This window comes from Anas acuta, chromosome 1 (assembly GCF_963932015.1).
Source record: "Anas acuta chromosome 1, bAnaAcu1.1, whole genome shotgun sequence".
Lineage (NCBI taxonomy): Eukaryota > Metazoa > Chordata > Aves > Anseriformes > Anatidae > Anas > Anas acuta.
Window position 1 is genome coordinate 138,845,092 of NC_088979.1, and position 15,609 is coordinate 138,860,700.

Consider the following 15,609-nt stretch of genomic DNA (forward strand, 5'->3'; position numbering starts at 1 on the left):
GATGAAAGCTATTATTTCTGGAGAAGCTAATGTGAAACTGTGTCCTGAACCTTCAGTGGAGAAATGAGGTATTCAGTTGAACATGGGCTGAATCCAGCTGGCCATGCAAAGTTTAAGAAAAACACTGAAGAGAGAGAAAAAAATCCAGGATCAGGTCACATTATACAACAGATTTGTTACCAAATAAGCTGTTTATGGCTTGGGGGTTATTCAGCTTCTTTGACATAGAAGCTGAAATCACTTTTCCATAGCAACTCTTGCCAGAGACCGATGTTATTTTCAGACAGGTCCTTCTTATATGGGAGAAGTTCAGTCTGCAAGTCATCAGGATTCAGGTACACAAAGGAGGACACCAAGGCATGAGCTCTGAACTAGAAATAAGCTCTACTGGCTCGCGACATTGGTAAGATCATATCATCTTGGCTATGGATCAGATGAAACGGCTCACAGCATCCTCCAAAGCACTTTGAAAACTGCTGATGAGCCTTTTCTTAGAAGGTTGGCAGCTCCACAAGCTGCAGAACAGTGGGAGCTTGCTTTCCTGCAGATCTCAGTCTTCTGCTTCCACCCTGCCTTTGGAGACCTCTCCTTACCCCAGTAGCCCAGCTGTCCTGTTCTGGTCCTTATGACTATGCAGTAAGACGGGACATTATTACTTGGATAAAGCCAAAAAAAAAAAAAAAAAAAAAAAAAAAAAGTTGTAACAAGAAGCCACATAATTGCTGAGCTGTGCCTGCCTTTCCCTCAGAGCAACTACTCTGGTCATTCTGCCCAGTGATTTAGATATTTCTGAGACATCTATCTTTCTTTCAAATTACAGCTGTCTAGCAGATTCAAACAGTGTTAGAGAAGAAACAGTGAACGAACAGAACCACTGTACAGCTAAAACCAGCTATTAATATATTAGAACAGAATTATGCTGTCTTGAAAAGGGATGCAATGCTTCATTATCTAAATGCCATTTACCAGCGGGCTAGCTCTCATATGTAAATGGCTCAGAAATACCAACTATAATTAAAAATATCAATTTAAACATAACAAATATATTTCTGGGCCCTTCATCTAGAGGGACTGAGCAACATGGATAGATTTTTTTTAATAGTCCAAGAACATACTTGGCAAAACAAGTGTAATTAATTATTCATTATTCAAAGAATATATATGTGTGTGTGTGTGTGTGTATACACACACAACAAAAAATAATCAGAGAATGATTTGGGCTGGGTGGTCTCTATCATCCAGTCTTTCATCCAACCTCCTGCTCACAGCAGGGCCAAATCTGAGCTCATACCATGTTTCTCAGGACTTTATCCAACTGCGTTTTGAGAGCCCCCGAGGATGGAGACTGCACAGACTCTGGGCAACCTGCCCCACTGCCTGACTGTCCTGCATGAAGTTTTTCTTCATATCCAGTCTGAACTTCTCTGTCTCAGGACAAGTTTGTTGTCTTATTTCATCTCATCATGCAAGCCAAGAAGAGCCTGTCTCTGCTTTCTTGATGCCCTCTCAACAGGGATGAGCGGGCTGTTGTTAGTACCCCTGAAGCTACCTCCTCACCAGCTTAACTCAACCCAGCTCCCTCAGCCTCTCCTCACAGGTCAGGTGCTCCAGGTCCAAGCTGTCTTGGCAGCCCTCTGCTGAACTTGTGCCAGCTTGTCAATTTAGTGATGTCTACAATCTTCATGAGCACCAAGTCTCTCACCTCCTCTAGGTTACTGAAAAAAGGTTAAACAAGATGGGCACCTGGTAAAACACCTGTATCACTCTACCTAGTACCAGCCTCAAAGGTTTTTACCCATTCAGGTATCTACCTACCCAAATGCCCCAACTTGGATACAATAATTTTGCAAGAGATAGCATCAAAAGCCTTGATAAAGTTGAAATAAATGACATCCACTGCTCTCCCCTTGTCAACATAACCAGTCATTTTACTACAGAAGGCAATTAGGTTGGTCAAGCTTGACTTATCCCTTATAATAAAATAAATAGCAAAACTGTAGTTTTTTCAACTGGCAATCAATTCCACTGTTGATCTGCCACATGACCTTGGGTCATTGTTCAGGCCATTCCCTGCTGAGCTGCCCAAAGAAAGATTTGTACCTAGGCACAAGATCAGGATGCACAAGATGCATTATCTGCTGAGCTTTAAACGTCCTAATTGTCATTTTCTGCCTCTACCCTCTAACCTCTAAGGTTATGGGACATCTTTCCCCATGACTTCTGAAGCTGCTGCATCAAAATTACATCTGAAGGGAAGAGAAAAAACATGTGGCAGATGCCTGCATCCCTGCAGTTAAACCCAAGAAGTACACTACTTAGCTTACACTACAAAGCAAATGCTCATTTACGTTTCTCACTATTTTGTTCTGAAGTGGCATTAAAAAGTTGCATCTGATGCTTATATGAAAAGTGATAAAGTACAAAGCACCTGGTCCATTATACTCAAGTGCCCTTAAGAGCAGAACAGGAGAGGCAGATTCCTTTCAGCCCTCACAGTCATCACGACATACCTGAGTACAAAAGAATGCTTCTGCAGACAGTCCCTGTGGAATGACAAACTTGCAAAAGTTCTTATCCTATCCACCTTCTTTATATGATTGCCTCACTGAAAATATATCAGAAATGCCAGTACATTAGACTAGTGATCCTCTGACTAGTTCATTCAAATCTGTGCCTTTATCTGCTTCAGATGTACCTATTCTTTTTAACAAGTAAACTCCTACTTCTACTGAGGAACAGCAATAAGAAGAAAGAAAGGATTAATTAAGGCTTTTTACAAAAATGTATTTATTTTACTGGAAAAAATTCACATGGGGAAGCATTATATGCAATGATTTAAGAACAGTTTAGTTTGCCATTCATGAATAAATAAGATGCTCTCTAACAGTGGCATCCAAAACACACTTAATAATGACATCAGGTATTGAACAAAGAAATAACAGAAGCACAGAAAATAATTCAAATGAAATAAAGTATTTTTTAAGTAAAAGATATTTTACCACTAGGTGTCCCTATTAGCAAACACCTACAATGTTACAGAAAGCTCTGCCAGATATGGAGCAAATCATTTGAATTACTGTTAGAGCTGCTGCTGCAAGCAGGCAAAACCTTCAAAAGCTAACATGTAAAGTCACAGCAGCAGCGTGTATAGCTAGCAACCATGAAAGATAAAGGCAAGGGCTTAACACACCGCTTTTGACTACTGTTACCAGTGCAGGTACTGCACTTAAAATACAACACAGCAACTTACTTAAGATAATAGTACTAAAGTATTTCAGATGTGTATTTACTTGGAGACTGAATTGCAGGGAGATTTTCTCCCTTAAAGTGCCAGAGTTAAGTCAGCAAGCAGTTAGAAACACCCCCTGCAGGGCACACCCTGCACCTCCAACCTGGGTCATTTTGACCACAGCTGATTTAAAGAAATCACTGGGAGGGGATGGCAACAAGTACTTGTGGATAAACTGGGGGCAGTGGCCTTCCCAGGTGAATAAACTGCAACTGGAATAGGCCGTGTAGTGCAGCCCTGAAGACATTCATCCCACTGTGTTCTCCCTTAATCTTGCAGACAAGTTAACCCTATCTCTTGGGCAGTGGCATTACAGGAAGAGAAAATTACAAAAAATACATGGAAAGATTAAAAAAAATCAAAGATTATTTTAGTGTGCGCATAAACTAAAGACTATGCTTTGCTGGTTAGTTGTACATTGAGTACTTTTTCTTTTCATTTCGCTATGGTTGTACAGCAAGATCCAGCCAAAAGTTAACGAGGTCACCTGTCTCTACCAGTGATTTCATACTTGGCAGCATTGTCTTCCTTACAACTACTCCTCTCGCTTGGATGACAACTGTTTAATAAAACTGAACTGACTTCAGATTCAAGTTTATGGAGTTCCTGCACATGCAGGTAATTAACTGTAGGACTAAATTTACTGTAAGAAGTACAACACAGGCCTAGTTTACAATAGCTGGAGCGCATGTGCAAAATTGCATGCTTTTTTTTTTTTTGTAACAGAGACAGAAGTTTTGCCACTGCATTATTAACACATTTGTGTCAGCAAAAAATATAATGTTCAGATGGTTATGCTTGAAAGAAACTTAAGCAGCCCAAGGATAAGGACATCAGAGAGCAACACGAGAGCTCACTTGTAGGAGGTGCGCATCAGTCACTGCAGACAATGAAAACAGAGTTAGCTTCAACTTGTCCACAGGTTAATCATTCAAACTGCACATTAACTCTGTAAAAACGCCTGCCCTTGTGCTAGAGAGAGGAGTACAACCCCATGACCCTGTGCTGCACGGCCTCCTGCACTCTGCTTGCGCTGATTGAGATCTCCTCTTCCTCCGCTTCCACAACACCGCCCCTGTATGTCCTCCACTTAATTTACATCTCCTGCCACTGACCAAGTTATCACACCCTTCCAGGTGGCTGTAAAGGGGCCAGTCACCTCAACTCACTCCACCACTGCAGTCGGGTTTAGCTATGTGGAGAAGTCAGAGAGCCAGGGCCACTTCCCTTTCCCAAGAAGATGTATTCAGCAGTGAGCAGAATACAAGTTCCACCCGGGGAGTGGCAAGGAAACCTTTATTGGAGGATCTCTGTCTTATCTGGGGTACTGCCACCTTTCTGGACCGAAGATCACCTGCAAACATCAGGAAAAGCCTGGTCAGCCTCCAGAGTGCAAGTTAACAAATATGGAAAGGCAAAGTCCCGGGTTTCTAATCAAAAGTACTTTGAAACTCTTGGGGGAGAGAAAGAGAGAAGAGAACAACAGCAACAAAAGGTTTCGCTCAGTCAGAGCCTGGAAGGGGCACAGGAGAGGACCCAGCCCGACTGCATGCCGTGTCCACACGTCCCACGGGCTCTGCTGTGCCCCGAGCCCCTCCAGGCAGGCAGGCAGGCAGGGCGCTGCGGGAGGGCAACCACCACCACCTTTTCGTACACTTGAAACAAGCGTGCTCGGAAAGCCTGACCGGCACCGGGCGCACAGCCCGGCTGCTCCACGCCCCTCCACCACGGGGCCCCGCTTCCCGCTGGGGGGAGCCCCGCAGCCCCCGAGAGGCGGCGGGAGGCAGCCGGGACGGGAGGCAGCCCCACGGAGCCCGCAGCCTCGGGGGGAGACTCCCGCTGGGGAGGCCCGAGGCCGGGCCGCCGCCGCCCCGCGTTGTCTCTCCCCGGCCCTGCCCTCCCCGCAGGCCCAGACCCTTACCCAGCTCGGTGCCCGGGTTTCTGGCCGCCATGCCCCGCGCTACCGGCGGCTCTCCAGCCCGCCTGAGGCCTCCCCGGTCCCGCCCCGCAGCGGCAGGAAGCGGCGGGGACACCGGGCGGGCGGCTCCGGGCCGCGCCGTGCCCTGCCCCGGCGAGGCGGTGAGCCCGGGGAGCAGAGGGGGGAAACCTGACTGCCCCCCATGTTTTAAGAGGCGCAGGCAGATGCCGCCACGCTGCCCCCGGTAGCCGGGCCACCGGCACGGAGCCCACCCTTGCCTAGGCAAGCCCCCAGCCGGGGCACCGAGACCACCGCCCCTTTGCTTTGTGTTACAGGCCCGGCAGCCCCCGCAAGGAGTCCGGCCAGCTCCGAGTTCAAAGTGCAGTTCATGCTCCTCCAACACTTACTGAACATACTCTATATAAACTTACCAACTTCGTAAAGCTTTCTGTTAACACCTGGCAAAATGAAAATGTAGAAACAAAGTCCCTGACAACACCACGAGTTTTATGCTTTTCCCCTACAGTTGCAACAATGCAAATGCAGGAAAAAGAAGTATAAAGCATTATCAGTATCGAGACTTCTTGCAACTTTAGCCCTACTCATTCACTGCTAGAAAAGAAACCATCAACTACAACAGCATCTTGTAAAGCTGTGAAGGGTCACAGCTCTTCGATTTGAGAATGCTGTTCCAGAGTTCCCTCTGAAGTGCTGAGCAGCCTACTTGAAACAGCACAAAGACCACTCTCTGTAAGAAGTTTCACTACAGCAGGGATAGAGAGCTCCTTGTTTTAAATGCACTTTTCAACTGGTAAAGTAAGCTTCTGGGTTGAAGCACGAGATTTGGAATCATCATAAGCCTTAACAGAATTAAGAGATTACTAAATCAAACTATTAGCTGTAAAGCAGAGGAGTACTCATTCAGATAAAGTTTCAGTAAATATTTCAAAATCATCTTTGGAGTTGTCACTGAACTAACACACCTTTGATTACACCATAATTTACTAAGAAACCACGACTCATTTTATCATTCTTTATTATCCTCCGTATTACTGTTTCCATCTCCACCACAGTAGTTGGAGCTGGAAGGGATGGTTGGAGACCTACTGAATCGTAGGCCCCTACATGAGCACGCAAAGCTTCATAAGGGCCAAATCCAGTTGGGTTTTCAGTATCTTCAAGAAGGGAGTCTCTATATCCTTCCCAGCGCCCAGCGTTTGACTGCCCTCACTATGAGAGTATTTTCTCTATATAGAATTACCACTGTACAATTTATATCCAAGTTTTCAAATGTTAAGCTTAAATTTTCTTTTAACTTTTTTTTTTTTTTAGCTTTACTGGTAATCCTTTGGACAAAAATCCTAAAGAAAGTAAGAACAAGAACCCACCTAAATGTACCTATGTAACATTTCTCCTTTTCACACAAAGCACATTTTGTAAACCCTTTAGTGTAACATCAAAGGAAGTGACAAGTGGAAGAATGGCAATATTTTCTTTAATGAAGAAAATACGATTTTGACCTGGAGAGAGTAACTTTTTTTAATCCAGTTTAGAGGACTAAACCCAAGCTTTACACAGATTCATAGCCAACCTCTGAAATTTCCGTGTACAACCAAGTATTTCAGGCAGCACATTTAGTTTAGTAGTTTTCAATGCTTTTGATTTTAGACTCACTTTTACATTCAAACTTTAAAGAATAAAATAACACAAGGCTTACACATCAAGAACTTGCCACTCTCTGTACTGAACACTAAAACGTTCTTATTGCTTTCCCTCTGTATAGTACAAAAAAACAGATGCTAGAAAGGATTACACAATTAACTTGGCTGCTTTTCTATTCCATGAACCCAAGGCTAAAGAGTAAGATAGGAGTTTTGAGAGGCATTTTATTTAGACAACTGAAAACAGTTAAACATTCAGAAGCAGTGTACAATGAAACAAAAACCCAACCAAATACTTTTAGTACATTAATCCCCCTTCTTTTCAACTAAAGCCAAATCTTTCAATTTTCAAGAAAAAAAAAAAAAGGTAAAAGCCATTATATTTCTTCTCCATAATAAAGAAAACACACTACAATGAGTCTAATTGAAATTGGAGAGACTGGATCTTGGTTTGCACGCTTCTTTCCAAAGACAGTAGGCAGTTATGCTAAAAAGACAGCAAAACTCTACTACTTGTCTTCTTTTTTTGGATACTCAGTTCTCTTACAGACAACACCTAGCCACTTCCACTGCATTCTCATCAATTACTGCCCATCTTTGCCTTATGTAGAGAGCGCACTCTGGAAGGCTGCTGTTCACTGCTCACTTGATTTAGTCTTGTATGTCCATATGTTGCAAAACAGTTGAGATAATCACGCCTTAACTTCAGGAGTTGAGCTGTACACCGTATCTGAGTTTTCAGAGGCAACTTCTTCGGCTATGAAACAAAGAGGGTATTATTTAATTTCACCTTACCTATATAAACCAAAGAAATGCTGCAGCACCTGTTTTAAAGACCAGTTTGGTTTGTTTTCCCATTTAACCTGATTCAGTTATTCTACCACATCTGTTCAGTCTGCAGGCTGACACAGCTCTAGTCACCAGCCCGACACATAGTCATTTTCAGAAAAATGCACTTCAATATCTTCTGAGAGGAGTGAAAAGTGACAGAAGGTACTTGGAGAAAACTAACTCTCCCATCCTAAAGAACTCTACCATCTCGACTCATCTTTTAACACCTAGCTGAGTGGAACTTGGCAGTTCAGTGCATTACCTATTTCCTCCTCTGCAGTTCCTGGAAGACTGGTCCTTGCTTTTGCTGCTTCTGCATTCTCCTCTTCTGCAGAGAGGAGAAAAAATAGTTAATACCTTCACTTACCCAACCAACATAAATCATAAAAAAAAAAAAAAAAAAAAAAACAAACAAACAAACAAAAAAAAAAACAACACTGTAGTGTTGAGGAGAACAAGCTGGGTAAGCAATTCCATGAATTGTTACTTCCTTCCAGTTTTCTAGAGAACCAAAGTGCAATATGAAATAAGCCTATTATAGACACTTCCTTCTAGAGATTCTTTTGTCCTTAAGTATTCAGAAAAGTACTTCATACCTCTTGCTCTTTAACATCAAAATATGAGACCATTTGCTTAGTTAGACACAAAGGGTCTATATTCATCAAGCTTAAAGATTTGAAATTAATTGATTAAATCACAGCTACAAAAGCAAAACCTTAAATCCAACCAACCTGAGGGGCTAAGAAGACTCTCAAGTGATAGTACAGATACTGTACAAAATTCAGATGTTATATACCACTTGAGATGTTACTGCTAGGTATTACCTAAGAACTGAGTATGAAACAGCTAGTTTTACCACAAAAACACACGCACTTACCAGGAACTACACACTTCCAAAGACCATAGGTTTTCCCTACTGTTGTCTGCCACAGCCTTAGCGTACCATCCTCTGAACCACTGGCATATAATTCTCCATCAGGGCTAAATCTCACACAGTGAATTGGACCGAAGTGTCCTTTGTAAGATTCTGAAAGAACAAAATTTCAAGTATCAGTCAACAGCAGAAGTTAACTGGTAAAGACTGATAAGAAGAAGAAAACAGAAGTATTGATGGGGGCACTTTCCCAGTATTTTATTCTGATGCAAAACAAAGTTTAGAATAACTGGTATCCCAGTGATTTAATATTAATATAGGATATTAATGCTATGCTAAACAATAAAACAGGTGCTTAAATCAAATTCAAGGCAAAAGTACAAAACAAGCCAGTAGCATAGAGTATACAATTCTGTTCCTTCAACCACTCACTGTGCATACATCTGATTTTATGAGGATAGGATTAACAGACCAAGTTAAAAATACACTTAAAAACCTGTATTTGGCCAACACTAAGAAGAACACAAACGTATTACATTTTTCACACAACCAAGTAGCTGTGCCTCATTTGACATAATGAATGCCATAGAAGACACTTAAGTTAACATAAAGCAGTATGGAATGACAACTTTTTTTTTCCAATAGGTACAAAGAGCAGTTTAATGAGGGTTTTAATTAGATCTAGAACAATAACATTAGATATATGTTAGATGTACTGAGAAAAATAACTCTTAAATGACTACATACTTTTTCATCGTCTTGCACAGCAAGCTATGCTAAGACCTCGTATAACAGTCTCATCTATTAGCCTCCACCATTAATCTAATACTTACGTCACAACTCATTTTTCTATTAGAGAAGGCAAACATACCTAATTCTTCTCCTGTGTTATAGTCGTATTTATAGAGTTTAAAATCTTCACCGCCTGCAACCAAACATTCTTTTTCCGGGTGAAGTGATGCAGAATTGATTGTAGCAGGTGCTTCGAATGATTTAATCTGCTCTAGACTGAGGGAGAATTTTTGTTTTAAATAAAGGTCCTGAAAGCAAAGAAACTGATTCTACAAATCACAACTGCTTTTAAGAAAAACAGAAGACACCCACACAGTTTCCAAAACAAGTTTTAGTACCTGCAAGTCAAGTCCATCAAGTTAAGAAACAACTAGTTCATAGAAACAACTAGAATAAGTAAGACAAAAGGCTCACAGATTCAGAACTACTTACTGAAATATGCTTACGAGTGTAACATGCTTTAAGACATCACAAAGGTTGTATAAATAACAACCTTTATAAATAACAACCTAGTTCCCTGAAAAGCACACTAAACGGAAGCCTGGATGAAGCTCTTATTTAATGACAATTACAGTTGGTTTGAACTATGAAAATGGCATCAAACCTTTACAGCCTAGCATCCATCCCACAGGTAGTTAGGGACCTCTATTTTAGAGAAGGACAGTGGTTTTATGCTTCTTCTGACAAGATTGCAAGCAAAGATATCAATGCACATCAGTTCTGCCGCTTTCATATTTTGGCCCTGTACTAGTTTTACCCACAATCAAACCCATTACTCGACCTGTGAAAATTCTGTGTTTTGTACTCACGTTTCTGCACTATGAAAAGCAATAGTCTTCCCATAGGTTATCACAAGTATCTGTCCTTCTGGAACATACTCCATGCTGCTCACTGACATTGCAACATTTAGTGCCTTCACTTCAGTCATAGTACTCCGATCCCAGAGGCTTAACAGGAAACAAAAACACAAGGCAGACTCTCAGATTACTTCAGCAAATCATACAGCTTTTATCCTCATCCGTGGCAAGCTGTGGTTTAAAACCAACCAAAAAAAAAAAAAAAAACAACACAAAACACACCTAATAAAGAAAGCCTGTGGTTTGATTCCACAGGGACCTTTGATTTTCAGTGGCATTCTTTGCTTTGCCTAGCTTTACATAGGTGAGAATTAAGGCATGGTTGCATTAAAATACTACTTTTGAAACTTCATGCAACAGTAAATGGTCCACATATCATTCAACCATTCAAGGGTTCTCTTACGAGACTAAAAACCTTATTATACATCTCCTGAAAAATAGTTTTCTAGAAGCAATGACTGAATATTCCATTCTGCCTTTTTAACTCAGAACACAGAGAGGTACTAATAGCAGTTTACCCAAATAACAGACTCACTTAATATAAAATTTTACCTAGGCATGCCAGAGCTATCTAAACAGAAACCAAATTAAATTGTGACATAAGAAAATTCATAAATTGAGTGACCTCCACATTTCTATTTCTAAAATCTAGAGAAGAAAAAGAAAAAAAGGCAAGCATCTGGTCTGGTCTTTCTTGAACATGAGGAAGGCAGGGGGCTTACAAAAAAAGATGGAGAACAGTTTTTTTGCTCAGACAGAAAATGACAGGACAAGAGGGAATGATTTTAAACCAAAAGAGGGGAGATTTAGATTAGAGGTTTGGAGAAAATTCTTCACTCAGAGGGTGGTGAAGCACTGGCACAGAGAAGCTGTGGATGCCCCATCCCTAGAGGTGTTCAAGGCCCGGTTGGATGAGGCCCTGAGCAACCTGATCTAGTGGGTGGTCTAGGGGGGTTTTATGATCTTTGAGGTCCCTTCCATTCCAAACCATCCTATACAGTATGAAAACTGAAAAGCAGTGGAGCCAATAAGGAGACTATATTTAGACTGTACCCGTGACTTCAACCCTCCCCTCCTTTCCACAAACCCAGATTATTTCTCTGTGTGATAGATATTAGAATGATTAAACAACTAGGAATGAGATGACACTGGTCACATTAACTAGAAAGCTGAAAAAGCAGCAAGGTCTATCTCCCATCTAGACAGCAATGTTTGAGGAAGAGTCTTTGTCATTTCCTCACCACCGCAGCCAGGTTTGTCTACGTTTCCATACATTTACCAATCCAGCATTAAGGAAACAAAACACTTAACCATGACCAGGGAGCCATCTTAAAGACATGAAAGCCTTCACAACTTATCGGCACAGCACAGAATGAAAGCTACTGTCTGTCTATCACCAGAGCACTGATTCCAAATAGGCCTCCCAGTCTTTTATGCCAGACCCTGGCTAGCTCACACCTCATGCAGAGGTATTGCTGCCTTTTCTTCCATAACCAAGCCTTGAAAAATTCACATGTATTCACAAGACCCCATCTATAATGAGTATTTTCTAGGATTATGAAAGACAAATTCAATCTGCTGTTCAGTTGTCAAAGACCACCTCTTACTGTCAGTGAGGACATGTTCATGGGGTAAATCAGAATTATTTGGATAATTATGTCTCTAACAACATAAAAGCATTTCGTTAGGCATGCAACCTAGGATCAAATCACCTGTGTTACTGATATCCTTTACCAGAAGGCAAAACGATCCTCTGATGGACCTTACGATAATAAACAAGCTTCTTCAAAAACTCAAAGTTATTTTTTCTTACCGAACAGTTTTATCATCAGCTGAAAGAATCTGTTTGTCATCACTGCTCCATAAAGCCTTTTTAATGCCAGAAGTATGCCCACTGACAACATCAGGTTCTTAAAATAAAATAAAAGTATTTTAGTACATGTAAACACCAAAAATGACACCATACAGCACTTTAGGAGCTCCAATAATCTACACAGGCTTCTATTTATCAGAAACTGTAAAATTACTTCAAACACCTCTGACTGTATTTACAGGTCTTATTCCAGAAACAGAAAAACACACAAGTTGGTTACATTTAGACTATCCGATTGTCTCAACTTGAAAAGCTTCCCCATGTTTAAAACCAGTGCTATCTAGCTTTTTGTCAATCTTCAGTAGGTCAGTGTTGATATGAATTTAAACACTGTTTTAAAGACATGGAAACTTCTTTTCTTTCAGATGACTGAATTTAATTACCTATTCCCAATAAGTCTGTGTTGAACTGAAACATGCTATCCTTGAAGCCCACTATAGATAATCTCTACTTCACTTGTAAAAGGATATATTTAAAGATACAGATTATCTTAGTACATCAAGGTGTTAAATGTTTGTAAAACAACGCTCGACTCTGTCTTTTGTGCTTCTGTGAATTTCAGAAGTTGTGTTTAATTTAAAAAAAGTTCTAAATGAAGACTTACCTGCTTCTGGCTTGCTCAAATCATAGATGCGCAACAATTTATCTTGTCCACCTGTTAACAGATAATTGCTATCCTGAAATAGAAGTTATAAAGTGTCAACTCTATTTTGAATTGAAATACCAGCCTTCATCCATGAGTCTTAAAATAACCATTCTTTCTCTCAGACAGTGTTTAAAACATCTATTAAATTTAAGCTTTGATCTTACAAACTAGAAGCTGTATCCTAGATTATTTGCCTGTTAAAATACACATGTAAAAAGAAGAAAAGTAACTAATACCAAAACATACCCAAGAGCTTACCTCTCTGGTGAGTAAGCTATGAAAGTTTTTCATACCTGTGTAAAATCCACGCTTTTGACTATGTGTTTGTGAGCCAATGTGATTAGTTCGTCTCCTGACACAGCATCCCATACTTTGCTGAATGACAAGAAAAAACATTTACATTTTAGTAGCACCAGGATAAATCAGCTTAGACAGTCAAATTACCCTGTTTTTCCTATCCTACCTAATCTTTCCTGATGCTATTGTTACTTTTTTAAAAAATAATAAACACTACATTATAATGAATTACAATACAGTCAGTAAGTATACCTCATGTTATTACTGAAGATTTATTTTTTTGTACTATACCACCATTTTCCTCCACCACCTTCTTCAAGTGAATGCAGACTAAGTAGCATTTTATTTTAAGACAAACAAATGCAGTTCTCTGCAACTTTTACAGATTGGCCTGTATTATCCAGATTCAACCTGTCAAATATATTGATATAGACTACAAACAGTTCAAACAAAGAAAGAAGACCGAATTCACTAGTGTTTTTGCAAGTGTTCTTGAAAGAAAAAAAGTGTTTAACTGGTAGACACAAAAATCACTCTTTCAACTCTTTCTGGCATAACTACAGTACTAAAGTTTATAATTGAACAGAAATGTTACTCTTGCAACGCAGTACAGTAATTAAGCATATTTGTCAAGAAGCAATCGTAGTTGTTCAGCATGACAGAATTAGCTATAGTTGCTTGCAAACAGCTAAAATTCTTGGTTTTAATTTAGCTACCCATAAACAAGCTAATAATTTACTAAAAAACAACAAATGAACCAGTAACTTACTACAGCTGTATGTCACAAAAACGTGCTATTGCCTAAAATCAATATCCAGACTTCAAAAGCAGTTAAGCACTTACGCTGTAAAATCTGCTGCTGCTGTAGCTGCTTTTGTGGCATCCTTGTTCAAAGTAGCACCCCAAACAGCACCTTTATGGCCTAGAAATGTGCCAATCCAGTCTCCTGTGTCGCCCTGACGTAGCATAGGCTTACCATCTTCACAAAAACAAAACCATTATTCAGGTAACAGAATAAAAAATGGAACTGTTTTCAGAAAAGATTCCCTTGCATGAAACAGAATGAAATTACCAACAGACTGGCCTCCCTTACTGGCAGCACACTTATGTTATGGAACTATTCTTTGTAAAATGGCTTAGCTGAAGAAATTAAATATACAGCTGCACCTCCTGCATGTACCTAAAACTACAGATATTGGAATACTATTCCAGATGAGATACAAGTTTTCTTTTGGTTTTGTTTCTACAGTAGAAGGGTGATGGGTAAGACTGCCCAAATTCTCATCAGGCAGAGCAGTTCCTTTGATTTTGGTGGGATTTTCAGACAGTATGCAAAAAGGAGCATTTTGTTTATAACCAGAGGCATTTAATACGTATCCAGAGATGCTGCAAAAATAAAATGGGCTTGGAAAACCTTTCTTGTGATTATGTTTTCCAGAAGGCTATCAAAATATTATTCGCATGTGAATCAATACAGACAACTATGAAGCACTCCAAGGCGGAGAGGAATGTCCTTTTTAAACACACGAATACATCCAGAAGATTTAAATCTACACGTAGGAAGTGAAAATGCCCCTCACAAACGAGCAGAAGAGATGTCTCACGGGGAAGGAGGTGGACATCACTGCTCTGTTTCCAGGAAGGCAGCCGCCTTGGCTGAAAGGGAGCAGACTTTAAAGGCTGCAGGACAGGCGCACATGCAGTAGAAAGAGGCAGCATCAGACCAGTATTTTTGAGTCATCCCTTCCCTTCCCTCCCCAACCAAACGAAGGGGGGCTCGGGCACCCCGCAGGCTACGCTTACAGCCGAGCCCCCGGCTGGCCGCCCGCCTCGCCCCCCTCCTCCCCTTCTCCCCCTCGCAGGGAGGCGTCGGGGCCGGGCGCGGCCTGCGAGCAGCGGGGCAGCGGCCCCCCGCACCCCGGGGCCGAGCAGCGGGCCCGGGGGGCTCCGTCCCTCCCCGGGGGGCTCCGTCCCCGCCGCTCTCGCTCACCCTTGCAGGCGCTGATGAGGAAGTACCCGTAGGGGGTGACGCCGCTGAAGGCCAGGTCCACCACGGGCCGCGTGTGCCCGGAGCACGTCAGCGGGGTCTGCCTCATGGCCATGGCGGCGGCGGGCGGCTGAAGGAGGAGGAGGAGGAGGAGGCGACGGCAGCAGCAGCGAGGAGGGTGCAGGCAGCGGGGAGGCCGCGGGGGGAGGCGGCGGCGGCGGGGCGCGGGTCCCCTCGGGCCGGCCACGGAGCGGCGGCCGCGGTGCTGCTGCTGCTGCTGCTGGCGGCGGCAGCGGCGAGGGAAATGACGCCGCGGAAGCTCCGTGGGGCCGGAAATGGCGGCGGGGGCCGCTAGGGGGAGCGGTTGACCTGGCGGCCGGCGCTGTGTCCGCTGTGGGGGCGGTCCCGGCTCCTGCTCGGTGTGGGAGGAGGGGGCCGGGGGGCGTCCCCTGGGGTTGCTGTGGGGTGGTTGGGGGCTGCTGAAAGCGGGGGTACCCCCACACGTCCCCGCAGCCCGTTTCCAGGCGGTTCTCGGTGCCCCCACCGGTGCTCCTCTGCTCCTTGCAGGCTCCGCCACCATCCGC

At 42.4% G+C, this 15,609-nt stretch overlaps 2 protein-coding genes across 4 annotated transcripts in view; both read right to left on the bottom strand.

Moving 5' to 3' along the window:
- The window catches only part of DERA (deoxyribose-phosphate aldolase), a 52,129-nt gene extending 46,760 nt beyond the window's left edge, over nucleotides 1–5,369 (bottom strand). For 2 of the 3 annotated variants that reach the window (XM_068659823.1, XM_068659832.1), the window contains exon 1: nucleotides 5,211–5,369. In XM_068659823.1, coding sequence (XP_068515924.1) covers nucleotides 5,211–5,241 — 31 coding nt within the window. In that variant the 5' untranslated portion in view covers nucleotides 5,242–5,369. The remainder of the gene's footprint in view (nucleotides 1–5,210) is intronic. The other variant, XM_068659816.1, reaches the window with a different exon arrangement.
- A 1,316-nt stretch (nucleotides 5,370–6,685) lies between these two features.
- Nucleotides 6,686–15,336, bottom strand: STRAP (serine/threonine kinase receptor associated protein). The gene is made up of 10 exons (XM_068659802.1): nucleotides 15,029–15,336; nucleotides 13,882–14,017; nucleotides 13,035–13,116; nucleotides 12,700–12,772; nucleotides 12,036–12,132; nucleotides 10,175–10,312; nucleotides 9,445–9,581; nucleotides 8,577–8,726; nucleotides 7,962–8,027; nucleotides 6,686–7,625 (listed from the first exon to the last, which is right to left on the bottom strand). The coding sequence occupies exons 1-10, from the start codon at nucleotides 15,138–15,140 to the stop codon at nucleotides 7,561–7,563; spliced, it is 1,056 nt and encodes a 351-aa protein (XP_068515903.1). The 5' UTR covers nucleotides 15,141–15,336; the 3' UTR covers nucleotides 6,686–7,560.
- Nucleotides 15,337–15,609: the final 273 nt, after the last annotated feature.

Excerpts from the sequence above, each read along its gene's own strand:
- STRAP (XM_068659802.1), bottom strand. The coding sequence starts at position 15,140 with ATGGCCATGAGGCAGACCCCGCTGACGTGCTCCGGGCACACGCGGCCC. Across the intron at positions 14,018-15,028 it reads CCTCATCAGCGCCTGCAAGG|ATGGTAAGCCTATGCTACGT; the intron begins GTGAGCGAGAGC and ends GTTTTTGTGAAG. Across the intron at positions 12,133-12,699 it reads TTTGAGCAAGCCAGAAGCAG|AACCTGATGTTGTCAGTGGG; the intron begins GTAAGTCTTCAT and ends TTTTATTTTAAG.